The following is a 19,517-nucleotide window of genomic DNA, read 5'->3' on the forward strand; positions in this document are numbered from 1 at the left end:
GTTCGCACTTGAATTTCCAAAAAAAAAATAGAGCAAGAGAGTAGAATCTTAAGCTAGCTTGGTTTCAAGGTTGTTCCGTTGCTGATTTTCCAGCAATAACACAACCATTTTGGGGCTGATTTGAGGTTAATTTTGAGCTTGGTTTCAGGTATGTTCTAGCTATGTTTGGAACTTCATTTGAGCTGGTTTTAATGGGGGGTTTTGGAGCTGATTTGGTGGTGGTTTAACACTGGTTTTGGGACAGTTTTTAGCTCATTATTGGAGCTGTTCTGAGGTCATTTTTGGGGTTAATCCGAGCTTGTTTTGGATTGGTTTTGTGGTGTGAGAGAGCTAGTTCTAATGGGGGTTTATAATGGTCTTTGGGTGGAGGAAAGGGTTTTTAGAGAGGATGAAGAAGAGAGAAGAAGAGGTGACTTAGTGTTTTTAAAATGGGGGAAGGGTCTCCACCATTTCTCTGTCTCTGTTAGAAGTGAGCAAGAAGAAGAGGAGAACGGCGCTTGTTTTTAAGGGTAGGAATCTAATCTGTTGTCCTTAGGTCTTGGCTAGGTTAAATAGAGCTAGGGTTATTTTAATGGTAGAGAATGGGTATTGGGCTAAAATAATTGGGCTGAAATGTTGGTAATTGGGTTATTTGGAATTTTTGGGCTTCAAATTAATCTTGCCCAGACGAAATTGAATGACCAAATCTACTTCTTGTTTCTTTGTTTTTTTCTTTTGATTTCAAAAATCTAATTGAATTAATTAAACAAGCTAAATAAAATCCTAAATTAGGCTCTACCTTAAATTATTTTGTAAAGTTAATCTTATTTTTATTAATTTAACACTAATTAATTTAAAACTAAAAGCTAAGATGTGGACATGACTATTGTAGTAATTTTTTTATGATTTTTGTTTAAATTATGAAATTAAATTCCTAAATGCAAACTAAACCTAAGATGGCATGATAATTAAAACATGACAATTTTTTATGATTTTTCTATGATTTTAAAATATTAAAAATGCATGAAATGCAACTAAATAAAGAAAAACTTCTAAAATCCCTTAAAAATTATTATTGATTTATTTTTAAGAGTTATTTTCATGTAGGGCAAAAATTAGGTGCTCACAGTTATGACTTTACCGTGCTGCATTAATACACACCCAAGACCAACCCCTGAAGCATCACAATAAACAATGAACCCTTCGGTTCCTTCCGGTAGTGACAGGAATGGAGTTGAAGTCAACCTCTTCTTTAACTCCTCAAAACTTTTCTCGCACGCATCCGACCATTGAAACTTGACTTTCTTCTGAGTTAATCTAGTCAAAGGGGACGAGATAGAAGAAAATCCCTCTATGAAACGCATATAATAGCCTGCTAGACCCAAGAAACTTCTTATATCAGATACTGAGGTGGGTCTAGGCCAATTCTTCACTGCCTCTATTTTCTGAAAGTCCACCTGCACGCCTTCCCCTGAGATGACATGGCCCAAAATCGCTACTGATTTCAACCAGAATTCGCACTTAGAAAATTTTGCACATAACTTGTGATCCTGCAGTGTCTGCAATACAATTCTGAGATGTTCTGCACGGTCTGTCTTGCGACGGGAATAAATCAAGATGTCATCAATAAACGCGATAACGAACAAATCAAGATAAGGTTTGAAGACCATATTCATAAGGTCCATGAAAGCTGATGGTGCATTCGCTAAACCCAATGACATTATCAAAAATCCGAAATGCCCATATCGAGTCCTGAAAGTTATTTTTGGAATATCAACTTCCTTAACCTTCAACTGATGGTATCCTGATCTGAGATCAATCTTGGAATAACATTGGGCACCCTAAAGTTGATCATCTATTTTGGGAAGATGGTACTTGTTCTTGATGGTGACTTTATTCAACTGACGGTAGTCAATGCACATACGCAAAGACCCATCCTTCTTTCGGACAAACAAGATCAGTGCGCCCCAAGGTGAGATACTTGGCCTTATAAATCCTTTATCCAGAAGATCTTTCAACTGGACCTTTAACTCTTTCAGCTCTGTTGGAGCCATTCTATAAGGTGGAATAGATATCGATTTAGTGCTTGGAAGTAGATCAATTCCAAAGTCAATCTCTCTATCGGGAGGGATTCTAGGGAGATCTTCGGGAAACACTTCTGGAAACTCATTTACAATTGGTATCGACTGAAGAGTGGGGATCTGAGCATATGCATCCTTAACTTGAACCAGGTGATAGATATATCCCTTGGAGATCATTTTTCTGGCTTTAAGATAGGAAATAAACCTACCCCTAGGTGTTACTGCATCACCCTTCCATTCTAAGACTGGTTCACCGTGAAATTCAAAACTTACTATTTTGGTTCTACAACCCACTGTGGCATAACAGGACTCTAACCAATCCATGCTCATGATCACATCGAAGTCTACCGTCTCTAATTCTACTAAGTCTGTTGCAGTAAGACGATGATACACTTTGACTGGACATCCCCTATATATATACCTTGCTATAACTGATTCTCCAACTAGAGTGCACACTTCAAAGGGTTCACACAACTTTTCGGGTTCTATCCCAAATTTCTTAGCAACATATGAGGTTACATAAGATAGGGTGGATCCCGGATCTATAAGAGCATAGACATCAAAAGTGAATATTGTTAGCATACCTGTGACAACATCTCCACGAGCCTCTGTATCCTGACGGCTTGCTAGTGCATACAAGCAGTTTTGACCACCGCCTGCATTACTAGACTTTGCTGCACCGCGCCTTTGTTGGGCCTGAGAGTTATGAGGGGCTGCTGAATTAGTGGATTGAGCAACATTGCCTCCATTATTCTACTTTACTGATGGACAATCCCTCAAGAAGTGGCCCTACTGACTGCACCCAAAGCAACTATTTGTGCCCAAATGACACATCCCTGGATGCTTCTTACCACACGTATTGCAAGTAGGGTACTCAAGGCCTCTGTAGCCCACACTAGTCTGTGACTGTGAGCCTGCTGCTTTGAAATTTTGGTTTTTCTTGCTAAACTTTGACCTCAGAACTGGTGCACTAGCTGAATATGGAGCAGGTCCTGATTTTGATTTCCTGAAGAACTAGTGATCGCCTCATGCTTGAGATCCCCCGTGGCTGAAATTTCCTACAGACTTAGTTCTCTTGCTGAATTCCCTATCCTTCTATTTCTGTAGCCGCTCTTCTTCTTTCAACCTATCTTCATTCCCTTGAACAAAGGCAACTATCTTAGTGATGGTCATGTCATTATTCCGAGCATCTATATTAGCATCAGCAAACAAATCATCTGAAAGTCCCAACAAAAACCGCCTAACTTTGGCCCACATATCACGTACCATTTCCGGAGCATACTTGGCCAGAGAGATGAACTTGAGGTAGTACTCATTCACACTCATATCATTTTGTCTGAGTCTCTCAAACTCCAAAGCCTTAGCTTACAAGACCTCAATGGGTAGAAAATGCTTAAGGAACGTATTTGCAAACTCCTTCCAAGTCGCAGGAGCCGCATCCTCCCCTCGGGACTCTTCCCATATTTCATACCAAGTGTTGGCAACATCCTTAAGCTGGTATGTAGCAAGCTCTGCTGCCTTAGTATTTGTAGCATGCATCACTCAAAGTATCTTCTAAACCTCATCAATGAAGTTTTGCAGATCCTCATCCTTTTTGGACCCTGTGAAGACGGGAGGTTTCATGTTAAGGAATTCCCTAAACCTGGAACTACCCATCTCATGAACATCACTTGTTCCCTGCCTTTGAGCCTGTGTAGCAACAATCTGGGTGAGCAACTAGATAGCTCCCCTGACATTTATGTCTGAAGCATTGGGCACTGAGCCCAATGCAGCCCCCTGGCCGGAGTGTCCTCCTCCTGAGCAGCAATAGTCGTGGCCCCCTGGCTAGTAGTTGAGGCCCTCCTGGTGTACTTTCTTTTTGCAGGCATTTTTTTAAATACGCAATTCGCATGGTTTAGAAAGATTCCTGAAAGCATAGCTCTAACTACACGATCTAGAGTATGAAATAAATGGAACAATCCTAGATGTCTTGGTGGTCAACTGTGTACATGTGTGGCGCGCACACACACATAAAAGAGACCCCACTGGATACGGCTTCATAGACTCCCTAGGACTCTTGAATCTAGGGCTCTGATACCAAGCTTCATCATGCCCGAACTATGGTCTGGGCATAACACGACACTCGGTGTCTGACTGCATGTGACCGAATGAACCAACAATATGGCTAGATCAACATGTGGTATAACTATGAGCTAGAGGTAAATATAAAACATGATAATCTACTAAAGAGTCTAACTGAAATATTATAGATGCGGAAAATACTAAAAGGTCTGCAAATATAAACAAGTAGCCGACAAGGCTAACACATGAAAGCCTGCTAATATCTGATGACTGAGTTATAGTCTATGGAGCCTCTAAAGAATACTGAAAATGCTAACTGTTTACCAGTACAGGGTCCCCGGTATACCTTATTAACTGAAATACTATAATGACTAAAACAAAAGAGAGATAAGGCCCCGAAAGACTGGGGTTCACCAGTAGATGATACGAGATGTCCTAGCAAGTAGAATCGTCAACCTGAAAATTGTTTCCTGTATCGCGAGATGCAGGCCCCGGGCAAAAAGGGACGTTAGTACATTTGAATTGCGCTGGTATGTAAAGCAACTGAAAGAAAGAATTAAAAATGCTGAAATTGAAACTAAGCTGATAACTGAGAATTGATAATTGATAACTGAAATGATAACTACTGAAACTGAAATGATAACTAATAACTGGACTGATACTGAAACTGAAACTTAACTGCTAGCAGATAAACTGATAACTGAACAAGGAAGCAAGGATATGAATACTCCCTCTTCTGAATGATGAACAACCTTTTTAACTAATAAACTACTACCTCGGGCCCAATCTATATATGTGCACAAGCTACGACCTCAGGCCCAAGTATACGTATACATAACTACGGCTCAGACCCAAAAAAGCAAAAAGAATAAACTACGACATCAGGCCCAAACATGCATAAGGCAAAAACTACGGCCTTAGGCCCAAATACAGGTGTTCAACATTCAGGAATTTAGAATCATACTGCAATACATGATACTGAAACAATGAGCCATACCTAGTTACATGACTGGAATAGTGAATATGATTAGACTGAGATGAGTATTCATAATAAGTTGATTTGTCATAACTGAAACTCATAGAATATCAAATGATTATGAAACTATGCCATCTAGAGAATAGAAGTTCTACTACTATTCAGGGAACTAAGGCATAGTTACTTTCTGAGGAAACTGGTATTGGTCATAATGAATGGAACGTAGGGAGAATCATAGACATTCCCAAACGTAAAGAGTTAGCCTTACATACCTCAATTTTGCCCCTTAATGATACTACAATGATCCACAATACTAAGAACCTTCAACCTACAATAGCAACATCCAATGGAACCCAATATTAGTAACAAATTCCATAACTTAAGCCATTTAGGCATATTATCAAACACCTTGTAGGCATAAATCTCTACATCTCATCACCATATAATTAGTTCATCTAACTACCACCATTCATCAATAATTTATCCCACCATCATGATTAACCAATTTATAACTTCCAAAATCACATATATGACCATCCATCCATACCCAACCAACAAAGTCTCATTAAATAAACATCTTTCAATCTCTATAATAGTTGTGTAATCAAATTGAGAACTTATGGTTTCCAATCACCATACCAAGAGTTCCAATACTTATTCATACTCATATTCCCTTAATAAATCCATACATGTAAGTCTAAGGGTGTAGGATTACCTTTTTGGAAGAAATCTTGCAAAACTCTCCTTTGAGTTCTTGAAGAAATCCCTTGAAGATCTAAGTATTTTATGTGTAGATTTCATCAATATTCGTGTATAAATGATGGAATTCACACCAAGATAATGGGGATTGCTTACCTTGAAGATGAGAAGGGTTGGAGGTTTTGAGAGAGTGGAGGAAAATGATAAAATTCGTCCAAATGAAGTGGGAAAAATAACCCCCTAAGGTTTTATATCAAAATAGGGTCGGGTTGAAAAAAAATGAAGATTTGCACAGCCGCGGTGGATGGGACGACACATGGGGTGGCGCGGTAATGAAAAATGTGTCTAGAAACGAAATTTGGAGGTGCTCTGTTAATCTACACAGCCACACCGCATGGGGGCGACACATGGGGCGGCGCGGTAGTGTAAAATTCTGCGATCTTTTGGTAATTTGGTCATAACTTCTGACAGGAGTGTCCAAATGACGAACGGTTTGAAGCACTAGAAACTAGACTCAAAGATCTTTTATTTGATATGTTGTGCATCGTATAAAACCTTATATAAATGTAGATATGCTCGTGCAAACATTTGGTCTTGTGCGTGCTCATTGGAATTTTAGTCTATCATGAAATTTTCAAACTTGACTTAGACTTAGGCCTCTCCTTGGACCCCAAATCACTTATGATATGCCTCGTACACTTATTATCATAACCAATTGATAACCATAACATTAATACTCATTCAATGCATCCACAACTGATTCAAATTTACGTGGTGTTACACCAGCTCCTACGGTCGCACAAAAATTGTGCGGTCGCACTCTCTTGGTGACTGCACTGCTAGGCTTTAGTATTTTGGCCATAACTTTTTCTATAGGTATCCCAATTATGACTTCTTTACCTTTCTAGATACTAGACATGAAAGACTACAACTTTCGTTTTTCAATCATCTCAAAATTTCTTGTAAATCAAAAGATATAAGCTTCCGAAGTTGGACCAGCGAATCTGAGAGTTCCTGAGTGCGGCCGCACACAAAATTGTGCGGCCCACACACAAAACTGTGCGGTCCGCACAATTCCTCTGAGGTCCGCACTTCCCTTTTGCCTCAGCATTCCAAATACCCCCGGAACAACATTAGAGTGCCAAAATCCGTACTCGCTCAAAACTCACCCCGAAACTCACCCGAGGACCCCGGGACCTTAACCAAAAATACCAACCAATTTTAAAATACCATATGAACTTAGTCGAGCCCTCAAATCACATCAAATAACGCTAAAATCACAAATCCTCCGATTCAAACTTAAAGAACTTGAAACTTCCAAATTCGATAACCGATGCCGAAACCAACCAAACCACATCCAATTGACCCCAAATTTTGCACACAAGTCAAAATCAACATTACGGACTTATTCCAACTTTCGGAATCGAAATCCGACTGCGATATCAAAAGTTTCACTACGGGTTCAAAACTCCAAAAATTCGACTTTCACCATTTCAAACCTAATTGAGCTACGGACCTCCAAAATACAATCCGGACACGCTACTAATCCCAAAATCACCCAACGGAGCAACGGATTGACGAAATTCCGTTCTAGAGCCGTCTTCATACTGTTCTGACTATTGTCCAAATTCTAAAACTTAAGGTACTATTTAGGGACTAAGTGTCCCAAAACACGCTAAAAAGCAAAACGAAACCTCCCGGCAAGTCACAATAGCAGAAAATAGATATGGGAAAAGTAGTTAATAAGAGATCGGGACTATTACTCTCGAAACGACCGGCTGGGTCGTTCCACGCTAGCTAAAAAATTGTGTCGTGTAATAAATTGACAAATTACTTCCTCCATCGCAAAATGAATATCAACCATTCATGCCAAACAGTGGACTGTCAATTCTTTTAAGTATTCTTACGCATAAAAATTTTCAACCTTGCAACATTTTAAAAATATTGGATCGATATGAATATAGAAGGAAAATAAAAAGCTGAATAAATGTGAACCACTTCTACTATCTCCGTACAACTTTTGCTCCAGTTTAATGTAAAACTAAAATGTTACACCCACCCATGTTATAAGTATTAAAATAGTAACATTTCTCATCCGTCTCTGATCTACGTGCAAGGTCAAATAAAACATTCAATTAGGGGAGAAATGAAATGAGTAACTCTTAATCCAAAGGACGAAACTGACTTCTGGAGTTCAGGGCCTTGAATAGTTCAAGAACAAATGAGTTTATACCTAAAATTAATGCGTTGACGAGGAAAAATGGTAGTCTTTCCTTTCCATACTATTTGGTTTTTTGTGAGTATTATATATTTAAAAATTTCTATTATTTAGAAAGCGAATTATTTTTTTAGCCTAGACCATAAAAGAAAAGTGAATATTTTGAATCGAAAAACATATTATTCAGGTAAAAAAAAGGGCAATCCGGTGCACTAAGCTCCCGCTATGCGTGAGATCCGGAGAAGGGCCGGACCACAAGAGTCTATCGTACGCAACCTTACCCTACATTTATGCATATATTTAGGTAGAATAACAATAAAAATATGAACATTAAATTAAAGAAGGAAGAAATTTATTTCGAGTGATTTGGAAAAAAAAAAACAAAAAAAGAAGTATTCCTCTACATTGGAATTTAAAAGTGAGGAGAAATTGAACGATGTGGTCCGTTTATTCAAGGAATTTTTACACAAATAGTCACTTAAACTGACGTTTAACTTTTTTAGTCGATATACCTAAGTTATGCACTAATTATATATATATTAATATATCTATCAATTATTTTTAGTTTAAACCATATGTATAATTATTTAAATTATTTTTTTTTCTAGTCATGTTGAACAGCGCGCCTCTGCAACAGTGCAATGTGAACACAATTTGTTTCCGTAAAAGTAAAAAAGAAAAGGAGAAAAATATTTACTATGATTCGAGTCGCAGCCACATTTGATTACTTAAAAACTATTGACCGTGGACTTGGGATCCTTGCACATTTTCTTGACTTGGTTGCTTCCTCCTTCCATCCCTCTTAGTCCCTAACTCTACTCCCTACTCAACAGTGTCAAAAATCATCCCATATAAATACAAGGCACTAAAAAAGCTCATTCCACACTTGTGCAGCTTCAACGCGTTTCGTTTCTGATTTCTCTTCTTTTTCTTGGACCTCTCTCCCACCCCCTTTGAATATTCCCTTTGTTTAATTCCTCGTCTATTTATAGAAGGAATAATCTAAGAAAGAAGATCTTGATCTGCAACTTTCTCCCACACCCCAAAAGCAGAATCGAATTTCTCCGCTAAAAAAGATGAAGGTTAGCTTTTCTCTCTCCGATTTCTGCATATTTTCTCTGTTTTTTTTCCCCCTCAATTACAGATTCTTATTCTCCAGAAATATTAGTATAATTTAGACTCAAAACTCTATTTGCGCACTTTATACAAAGTATATACTACCTGCTAACTATTGGCTTGTTGATATCTATAACTGGGCAATTCTCAGTGCGTGGATACTGATTTATCTGTAGAAATATGTTTTTGATAAGTTGATTGAGTTTTATTGGAGCTTTAATCTCTAAAGTTTTATTCTTCTTCTTTCACAGAAAGTCGTACTGAAGTTGGAGTATTTCGATGAGAAAGTCAAGCAAAAGGCCATGAAAAAAGTGTCTGGTCTTGAAGGTAAAATTATACGCTACTTTTTACTAATATTTCTACAGCAATCGTGAACGTTCTAGAAGCCCAGATCCCGAAATAGTAAAGTTTCTCAATTTTGATTTGTTATTTCTCTGAATTTCTATTACAGGAGTTGAATCAATTGCAATAGACTCAAAGGAGAAGAAGTTAACAATAACAGGAAACGTAGATCCAGTTTCACTAGTTTCCAAATTAAGGAAACTCTGTCACACTGATATCCTCTCTGTTGGACCAGCAAAAGAGCCAGAGAAGAAGAAGGACGATGGCAAAAAAGATGAGGGAGGCAAGAAAGAAGAAGGCAAAAAAGACGACGGAAAAAAAGGAGGAGATGACAAAAAGGGAGGAGATGACAAGAAGAAAGACGGGAAAGATGATTCCCATCCAGTAATGAAGGCTTTCCCAGCTCCTATGTATTACCATTATCAGCAACCTTATCAACATTATCAGCCTCCTGTTCCTTCTTATTATCATCAGCGAAGTGTCGAAGAGGATCCTAATTCCTGTGTTATCTGCTGAGTTTTTCATGTTAAGTCGTTATATCGATTATTGGATTCAATTCATATCTATTACAGTACTATATATTTCTGTGAGTTTTGAGAGATTATAGAGTAGTAATTAAGAAACAAATATCTTGTACAAACCTTTTCTTTTCTTTACCCCTCTCTAACATTTTTGTTGTGCTTCAATAATTTTGTTTGTTTATTTTAAGTAAACGGACGGGCATTTGGATTTATTAGAACATCTTTAGTAATAAATCAGTGGGTGTGGAGCTCGAAATTGATGCACCTATTGGAATATTTTGTTTGATATATCTGTAATTTTCAGCAAAAAGATTGTTATCAAACTTACGTTTCGGGTATTCGGAATTCACTAGCCCTATTCATTTAGGGAATTTTTACGTAGCAAAGGTTAACACCTTATTTATTTTAAATAAATACTATTTTAAAAAATTATATTCAATAGATATCTTTTAATGTTTATAGCAAAATATCTAATTTTGGTTACCTCCTACCCCTAAGCCACTAAATACGCTATTCAGTTACACTATTTTCTTTCTCTCTCTACTTTGATACATGTCATTCTCTTCTCTATTCCCTGAAAACACGATGCTCAATCTCAAAATTTCTCTCACCCATATTACCTACCATTAATCAAAACCCCCACGCTCTCTCCTCTCTCACTAGGGCGACAATCTGATATGCTACAGCTGCACAAACAACTGCCTTTGTAGTTTGGAACTCAAGGACGATGCCTTATTGGATGGCTTGCAAGAAGACATATTTTGATTAGATTTGACAGATATGATGACTATGTTCTTGCAGGAGCTGAATCTGTTAACTACATATCCTTGAATGGGAAAGAAAATCAGTTTAGGTTATTTCCATGGACTATTGGATTTAACCCTAAAGAAGAGACTTCAAGAGCCTTTGTTTGGATCTCGCTTTCGAATCTGCCACCTATGTTGTTCACGAAGAAATCATCGTTGTCTATTGCCTCAGCAGCAGGTAAGCCCATTGCTATTGATAAGGCCACTCAAGAAAGGTCTAGACCTAACACAACTAGGGTTAAGGTTGAACTTGATCTTCAAGGAAAGCTGTCGGAATATACGAGGATTCAATTTGTCGATGATAAAGCTGAGGAGGTTATCGAGCATGTCCAGAAATTCAATTTAGGGCTGAACAACTTGGTTTTCTGTTAATATATTTCAATGTATCACGCTGTATTTTCATGCATTTCGTTGTATTGATTGTCTATTTTTTCATTGTAACTCAATCTCAATGTATCAATGTATTTTATTGTATTCACTGTCTCGCTATATGCCATGAATGTATTCATATGTTTTTTTAATTAATATAATTTATATGTTCAGATGTATTATATCATTTCTCTAAAGATTGCTATATTTTTGGGGTATTTTTAGGTTGAGAATTTTTTTTATAACTGAAAATACAAAATTTGTGTGTTGTAATTGAGTTTATTGAGTTATATAAGGAGTCGATTATGTTAATTGATTCACTTTCCGTTTAAAAATAGTGTAATCCCCTGTTTCACGTCGTGAATACAGTCGAATACAATAATTCGTCCAGCTGTAATCCCATGTTTCACGCCATGAATACAATCGAATACAAAAATCTATCTAGCTGTAATCCCATGTTTCACGCCTAAAAATGCTATTGTATTCATGAATATAGTAGCTTAAATACATCGAATACATCTTATAACAACAGAAAACGTATCTACAATCCGTAATATAGCGAATGATATCTATAAATAGATAATTACCCCTAAAAGATAATGCATTATGAAAATTTCTCTTAATTTAGGTTAGTTAGGGGGGCCGGCGGGTTTTAGCCCTTTTTATTAAAGAGAAAATTCATGCCAAAAATTAGAACCGTTATCATCTTAGGGGTATCTCACACTCTGGTGTTTCAAATTTAAGTACATTTAAGACCCCGTAAAATTGAATCTTCTCTACAATTTTGGTACAGTAAAACAGTACGGAAAAAACAATACAATTTGAATTGGCTACGGAATTCAGCTCCTATCTAGTCAATTAGTGCGTGCTAGAATGTCCACGGGGACTTTTCGATGTAATTTGAGTCCACTATTTAAATTGTCATTCTATTATCTGAAATTATAAGTAAAATCATATTTCTTTTGTTTGTAACAGAAAAGTCACTTAACTATAACTATAATTCTCAGAAGATTATTCAACCATATTTCTCAAACTTTTAATTGTCAAATATCCGTTTTACCTTCTAATTATCAACTTTTGTTTTCTTCTTTTATAATTTTTTCTCCTTTTTATATATAGTATGGACTTACTTATAGAACAAATAAATTTTATCTATAAAATAAAAATAAAAAATTAGTTTTCTAGCATATAAAATATCGAAATAATAATATAATTGAGCGTACTTTCAAGAATATATAATGTATATGGGAGCATAAGAATAGCTTTATTTTAAATAATTATTTCTATATTACGTGCATGAAATATATATTATAAAACTTTTATTTTCTTTCATTCTTAGTATAAATAATTGAGTTTTTGTTTTTAATATCAAAATTATTATTACAAACAAATTGAAAAAAATTATTTTTCTTACTATGCTCAATATTATATATGCTTAAACACTATTACCAATATTATATATGCTTAAATACTATTTTTACTTTTTTAATTCATAAATAAAATTTATTTATTTTATAGGTAAGTCCATAATATAAATTAAAAAGAGAAAAAAATATAATATTAAAAAGTTTTAAAAAATAAAGAAGACAAAAGTTGATAATTTAGAGAATAAAATAAGTATTTGGCAATTAAAATTTTGAGAAATTTAGTCGAGTGACCTTCTGAGTGTTATATGCATAGTTGAGTGACTTTACTGTTACAAACGAAAGAAAAATAACTTTAATAGGTAATTTCGGATAATAGAGTGATAATTTGAGTAATACTACAGTCTATTATTTGTTGATCGTAATGCCATATATTCTAAAAAGAAAAACATTGAAATTGTAGCCGCCAACTCTGACAAATTGTTGTTGTGAAGCGTAATAAGAATGGACTAGTTAAGATAACACCCACAAAAAGTCATCACCATATTTATTTTTGCCGTGGTCCAAAGTCCGAATGGGGGAGTTCTTTTATGTCGAGTAGGGTCCAGGACTATTACCTCCATCAATGCGACACAATTTATAAGGCAAAATTTAGCCTGCACTAGAAAATTTTCAATACTACTACTTTGAGAACTCACCTTGTACTTTGACAGAGTTTTCAAATTTCAAATAACCGTAAAACGTCATTTTAGATAAAAACCATGCAATTATTTGAGAATAAAACGTTAGTTCTAGATGAAAACTGTGCGATTACTGACCTCAGAATTTGTGATAAAAACAATTAGGAGTGACAGAGACGGCTATTTTGTGAAGCATTTAAAGATTATCTATTAAATAGGTCTCTGGATCCCTATAGGCAGTGCCGAAACTAGAAATTTTTCCAAGGGTATTTAAATTTGAAAGAAGTGAAAAAACATTCCTACAAAGGGTGTTCAATATGTATTATATATCCCTAAAACGTTATATTTTATCCATATACACAATTCAATTTTTCAACGAAGGGAGGTCAGGAGCATGTGGCTTCGCCACTGCAATAGGCGGCATTTAAAGAAATGTTCCGTACGTAAATGTTGCATCAACAATATGTAACTTTTGCTTGCCACAAAAAGCCAATTTTATGTAAATAAAATATAAGAAAAACATATCTCAATCAATTGTGAGAAAATCCTCTTGTAACAAGTTGTTTGGGAGATTGAAGAACAAAGTTAATTAATATGAGGGTCACTGTAATTCAAGGTCAGCAGAAGAGCTAATCCGAAACCATTACAAATTCAATCGATAATGACAAACGTCGTATTATTATTTTAAGAAAAATGAATAAAATTCGAAGTCGTCCTCTCAAAATTTGTTCACTTTCTTTTTTGTTTGGTATACCAAATTTTGATGCCTTATGTTAATGCTATCTTTGATATTATCGATTAGAACTTAGTGACGAAACCAACAGTTCTCGCTTGGCACCTTTGTGATACACAATGTAAGAAGCAATAAACTTTGTTAAAACAATTAAGGGTGTTTGATCTGCGAAATCATATGAAATTATTACGTAGCAATTTACTATACAGAATAATAACTAATGAGCTATTGTTGAAAATAGCTCTGATCACGTCATCTATAAGAATATAACAACAATAGAGTAATATAATTAAAATAATATACATTTGGCATTTTCATCTTTTATCATGTCAATAGAGAATTGTTTAAGATGAAAATTAAAACGAGGTATACTAAAATATGTGATAATAATTAGTTAAATAAATCAATCTTCTATTCCTCCTTTAAACATGAAACTTTTATTATAAACTTTATTGACATTTAAACTCAAAACTACAAACATTGTTAGAAAAAAACCAGAGATAATAAGTAAGAAATGATAAACCAAACAAGTAGTAATTGTTTTATGTCATTTTATTACATATATTTGATATGTGTATTATTGTTATTCCACGTACGCTGGATACTTATACAGCATAACAAGTGCATAATTTTTTAGTACAGAAATTAAAGCGACCAAATACTTTATTGACAGAATTACGTACACACCCTTTCCTGAGGTTTGAGTTTGCAAATTACCATCTACCTCCTTATATGTTTTAAGTATTATATATATAACATCACTGTTGTAATGAGCAATGAACATATTTGCCCCCTCATGTATTAACTTTATTTTTTTCATTTATATAATAAGACTACTTTCATTTTTTCTTAATTTTTTTTTTATCGTTGAATGTGTGTTATATGACAATTTTGAACGGATTTTAGGATAAGATTTACGATTCAAAATTATTTGAAAACTACGATATCACAATACCAGGAAAAAAAATTAAGCGTTTTTTCTTCTATGAATTAATTATATTATGTGGCAACTTTATATATACTTGTATTAGTATATCAAAAAGAGAAGAATTTATATAATATTTAAAACCACAAGGAGAATATGCTTTACAAATCGAAACCTAGAAAATGTATGTATAAGTCTCCCTACTTTACTAAAAATGTACATTTAACACATTTTTCTTCTTCTAAGAATACATTTAACCAAATTATCACGGAGAGAATGCACAGCTCTAATACGAAAAATTAGTAGAAAATGTGTTAAATGCATGTGATTTATTTCCAACTTAATCATATGTCTTCTTCTATTGTTCTATTTCAATTATTTATATTTGTTTATCCGTAAAACGGTACAATTGAATTTGTTCGTGGTTTATAGATAAGTGAATTAATTTGATCCAAAAATAATAGATGAATTAGACAAAAATATAAGACTTAGCCTTGAAATTGAAATGAATCGGCAGATATCTTAGTCCCGGGCGCAGAGCTTCAGGAGATAGTAAGAATAATATAAATAAGCAAAAAAATAAAATGTTATTGAGCTTTTGCTTTTCAGAAAATTCATCCTTACAATGACGATAGAGCTCACTACTAATAATTACATTTAGGGAATAAGGTCCTAGGATCAAGTCCCTCTTTAATGTCAATTATGAGGGCAATTGAAGAATGTGTAACGGTAGGCGATGAATGCCATATTCTCTATAATGGATCATGCACTTAATGTTGTAGAATATTTTCATTGAATGCTACCAGATAGCGGCATTTATTTTGTCTTTATAAGTATCATTTTCTCCGATAACAAGCGAGATCATTGCTTTCGGGTTTGACTATCTTCTGTCTTCGGCTCGACGTGTCGCTTTCTCATGCGATCATAAAATATGAACATATTTTACCCCATCAGATAGTCCCCCTCCTTTCCGGTGGCATAACTTTGTATCACTGGGAAGTTGGTAGAGATACCTTTCTTGGCAAAAAATTCTCTGACACTCTTTGAAAAGTTTCTGTCAGTTGATTAGACTCACGTCTCTCCATATTTAATGCCCCGAACATGCATCATCCCACGATTCAACATCATTTTTGCCGGTTATCGAGGTAATTATGGCCATGATTTTAGCCACCTATTCCTTTATTTTTACGCATCAAACTTCTTCATTTACACTTCATAATTCTTCAAACTTTCTCCAACTCTCTTTACTCAACTCGTACTTTGTCTTCAAAATTTCTTTAACCTTCTTCCTGAGAGAAAACCTTCCTCCTTTTTTCTGATAAAAAATGGCCTCTTCTTACAGAAATCCTAGTTCCTTAAAGAACAAAGGTAAAGCTGATGACGCTGCTCCTCATATAGTGAGAACCATCATCCCAAAGAGTCTTGTCATGACTAAGGACTTCGAAGAGAAGTATCTTTCCGCTCACCCTCGTACATGGTCCGTTAACGTATACCCTTCTTCCATCCATCCTTCCAGTATTCCTATTGTGAAGGAAGACTATCATTACCAAGATCTAGACATTATCGCTCCCTGGCAGAGCAGGTAACCTTACCTAAGAAGTGTTTTACGTATTTTTTTATGTACCCCTTAACTTTGGGGTCGTTCTCTTTGAGTGGAGAACTTGACTCCATCATCGTGGAGTTTTGCATCCGCTACCAGGTATGCCTGGCATAAGCAATTCTTTCTGTGTGGAGGACAGTCGCTTGTCTTCAGTGCTTATGCTAGGAGAAGGGAAATGAGCTAACCCTAGCTCGATTAATGAATCTTTACTCCCCCAAGATTTCTCGCGAGGGAATGATAAATTTCAGCAAGTGTGGCCACCATGCTCTGCTATCCAGCATAAATGATGACAATGACCATCGGTGGATGGAACAGTTCATTGCAGTTGCCACCAGTTATATTACTCTGGCCACGACTTCATCATTTCCGTAATACTGGAACCGCACTCGTAAGTTCTCCATTTGTCTTTTCTTTCATTAAAGATCATCTCATATTTTTATTGACCCCTCTTCTTTCGCTCGTTTCAGCAACTCGGTAGGTACCACCTAGGGTTGAAGGCTTGGACTAGTGGGTTCAGAAGATCTTGGACGTTACTAAAGCCAGAATCCCACGTGGAAAGAATTGGCCCTCAAATACTATGCCGAATGCGTGATTAATACTATGCTGAGCCCAGACCCTTCCACATTGGAAGCTCCATCCATGAACAAGGTCCAAAATCCTGATGCCGATTCCAACACTATTTCTGCTTCTTTGGTAGCCGAAGGTAAAAGTCATTGACTGAAATCAGCCACAAGGTTGGCCAAAACTTGTGACTTAATTACAGTCCTAGGTTTATATTCTATGTCAAATTCGATCATTTCGATGGCCCATTTGGATAGCATACATGAATGTTCGGGCTTATGAAGAATATTCCACAACAAAAAAGTGGTCACCACAGCTATCAAGTGACATTGGAAATAAGGCCTTAGCTTTCGAGCGGCGACTAGAGAGCTAAGGCTAATTTTTTCCAGATGTGGGTAGAGAGTTTCTGCTCCCATTAAAATTTTACTAACATAGTAACTAGGAGATTGCGTACCTTTGTCCTCACGGACTAAAACAACACTTACCACAACCTCCGAGACCGCTAAGTAGATCAGTAGTTGTTTGCCTTCCTCCGGTTTTGATAGTAATTGAGGACTTGACAAATACCTTTTCAGATCCTTCAAAGACTACTGGCATTTCGATGTACACTCAAAGTTATTCTTCTTTTTGAGAAGTGCAAAGAAATGATGGCATTTTTTAGAAGATCGGGAAATGAATCTGCTCAAAGCGGCCAATCTTCCTGTTAGCATTTGAACTTCTTTTCCGCATGATAGCTAATCTAGGATGTATTCGACGGCTTTGATTTTATCAAGGTTAACCTCGATCCCCCTCTATGACACCAGGAACTTACCGGAACTGACCTTGAATGCTCACTTCTTGAGGTTAAGTTTCATATTATGCTTCCTTAGGATGTCAAAAGTTTATTTCAAGTATTTAAAATGATCACCTGCGTTAAAAGACTTAACAAGCATATCATCGATGTAAATTTCTTTGGTGTTCCCTATTTGCTTTTCAAACATCTTGTTCACGAGCCGTTGATAAGTGGCTCCAGCGTTCTTTAGCCCGAAGGGCATCACATTGTAACAATATGTGCCAAGATTTGTGATAAACGAAGTTTTTTCCTAATCCTCCGGGTTCATTTTGATCTGGTTGTACCTGGAGTAAGCATCGAGAAAACTCATTAACTCATACCCAGCAGTTGCATCAATCATTTGATCAATGTTTGGAAATGGGAACGAGTTTTTTAGGCATGCCTTATTTAAGTCCTTATAGTCTACGCACATACGAAACTTATTATTTTTCTTTGGAACTATTACTACGTTAGCTAGCTAATCAGGATACTTTACCTCTCGGATTGAACCGATATCAAGCAAGTGAGTTACTTTTTCTTTGACAAATTTGTGTCTAACCTCGGCAATAGGATGTTTTTTCTGCCTTACCAGAGGTATACTAGGATCCAAGCTTTTGTGTATGGCTACTTCTGGCGGGATACCTGTCATATCCGCATGCGACCACGCAAAACAATTGACATTAAATTTAAGGAATTCAATAAATCCAGACCTGAGTTGGGGGTGCAGTCATGTCCCCAAGTGAAACTTCCTCTCCGGGAACTTTTCAAACAATGCGACTTGTTCAAATTCTTCCCCTGTGGACTTTGTTGCGTCTGTTTCAGCTGGTACCTGAAAATATCTTGGTACCTAATAAGTTTCTGATGACTCTTCCCCTAGTTGACTTCACTCTGCTCGGGAGCAGGCACCGATTCTTGTAATTACTTGCCACATGCTCCTTCCCTTTGCTACTGGAAACTGAGATTGCATTCATTTTTCTCGCTTCCGGTTGGATGCCTCTTATTTGCTTAATCCCCTTGGAAGTTGGAAATTTCAGCAATTGATGATATGTTGATGTCACTGCCTCCATCTCGTGCAACCATGGTCTCCCAAAGATGATGTTGTAACCTATATCGTCGTCCACCACCTTGACGAGTGCAAAAAACCACTTAAAATTATACTCACAATCAAATATAGTGTAGTAAAATATCGTATCCACATTGCAGTTAAACAATATTATTGTAGTTTCTAGATTGATTGCTATCCAAGATGATCAACAGTTGAGCTTTATGTGATTTATACTAAAATTAACTAAGAATCTAGAGCTAATTGAATGATGACAATCGAAGCAAGGACTAAGCAAATAAAGATATCAATAGGAGAAGATATGGTTTTGATAGAATAGGTGCAAGATAATTATTTGGGATCTAACTCTAGTTAATTCACTTCTAATGTTCAAGTGAGTCTCTCGAATTCACTTGATCATTAGTTCAAATGTTTAGTAGAAATTCCTCTCTCGATTAAGTTTCAACCTAACAAGATGAACCAATTTAAGCTCTGTGAAGATATGCAAGAATGCATAGTGGATTGGTCTTTAGGAGAACCTCTCTTGATTATCCTCCTAACTAGGTTTAATCAATGATTCAACTAGCCTCTTTCGATTACTAAGAAGAACTAATGAACTCAACCAACAATATA

The 19,517-nt window shown here is 36.0% G+C and overlaps 2 protein-coding genes across 2 annotated transcripts; one reads left to right on the forward strand and one right to left on the reverse strand.

Annotated features, from left to right (window-relative positions):
- Window positions 1-1,820: 1,820 nt before the first annotated feature.
- Window positions 1,821-2,809, reverse strand: LOC138888085 (uncharacterized). The gene is made up of 2 exons (XM_070169893.1): window positions 2,804-2,809; window positions 1,821-2,756 (listed from the first exon to the last, which is right to left on the reverse strand). Exons 1-2 carry the CDS (start codon window positions 2,807-2,809, stop codon window positions 1,821-1,823), a joined length of 942 nt encoding a protein of 313 aa, XP_070025994.1.
- A 5,966-nt stretch (window positions 2,810-8,775) lies between these two features.
- On the forward strand, window positions 8,776-10,161 carry LOC104222448 (heavy metal-associated isoprenylated plant protein 39-like). The gene is made up of 3 exons (XM_009773681.2): window positions 8,776-9,096; window positions 9,382-9,457; window positions 9,582-10,161. The coding sequence occupies exons 1-3, from the start codon at window positions 9,091-9,093 to the stop codon at window positions 9,986-9,988; spliced, it is 489 nt and encodes a 162-aa protein (XP_009771983.1). The 5' UTR covers window positions 8,776-9,090; the 3' UTR covers window positions 9,989-10,161.
- Window positions 10,162-19,517: the final 9,356 nt, after the last annotated feature.

The sequence above is a fragment of the Nicotiana sylvestris genome, chromosome 3 (assembly GCF_000393655.2).
Source record: "Nicotiana sylvestris chromosome 3, ASM39365v2, whole genome shotgun sequence".
NCBI classification, from domain to species: Eukaryota; Viridiplantae; Streptophyta; class Magnoliopsida; order Solanales; family Solanaceae; genus Nicotiana; species Nicotiana sylvestris.

Excerpts from the sequence above, each read along its gene's own strand:
- LOC104222448 (XM_009773681.2), top strand. Across the intron at positions 9,458-9,581 it reads AAAAGTGTCTGGTCTTGAAG|GAGTTGAATCAATTGCAATA; the intron begins GTAAAATTATAC and ends TTTCTATTACAG.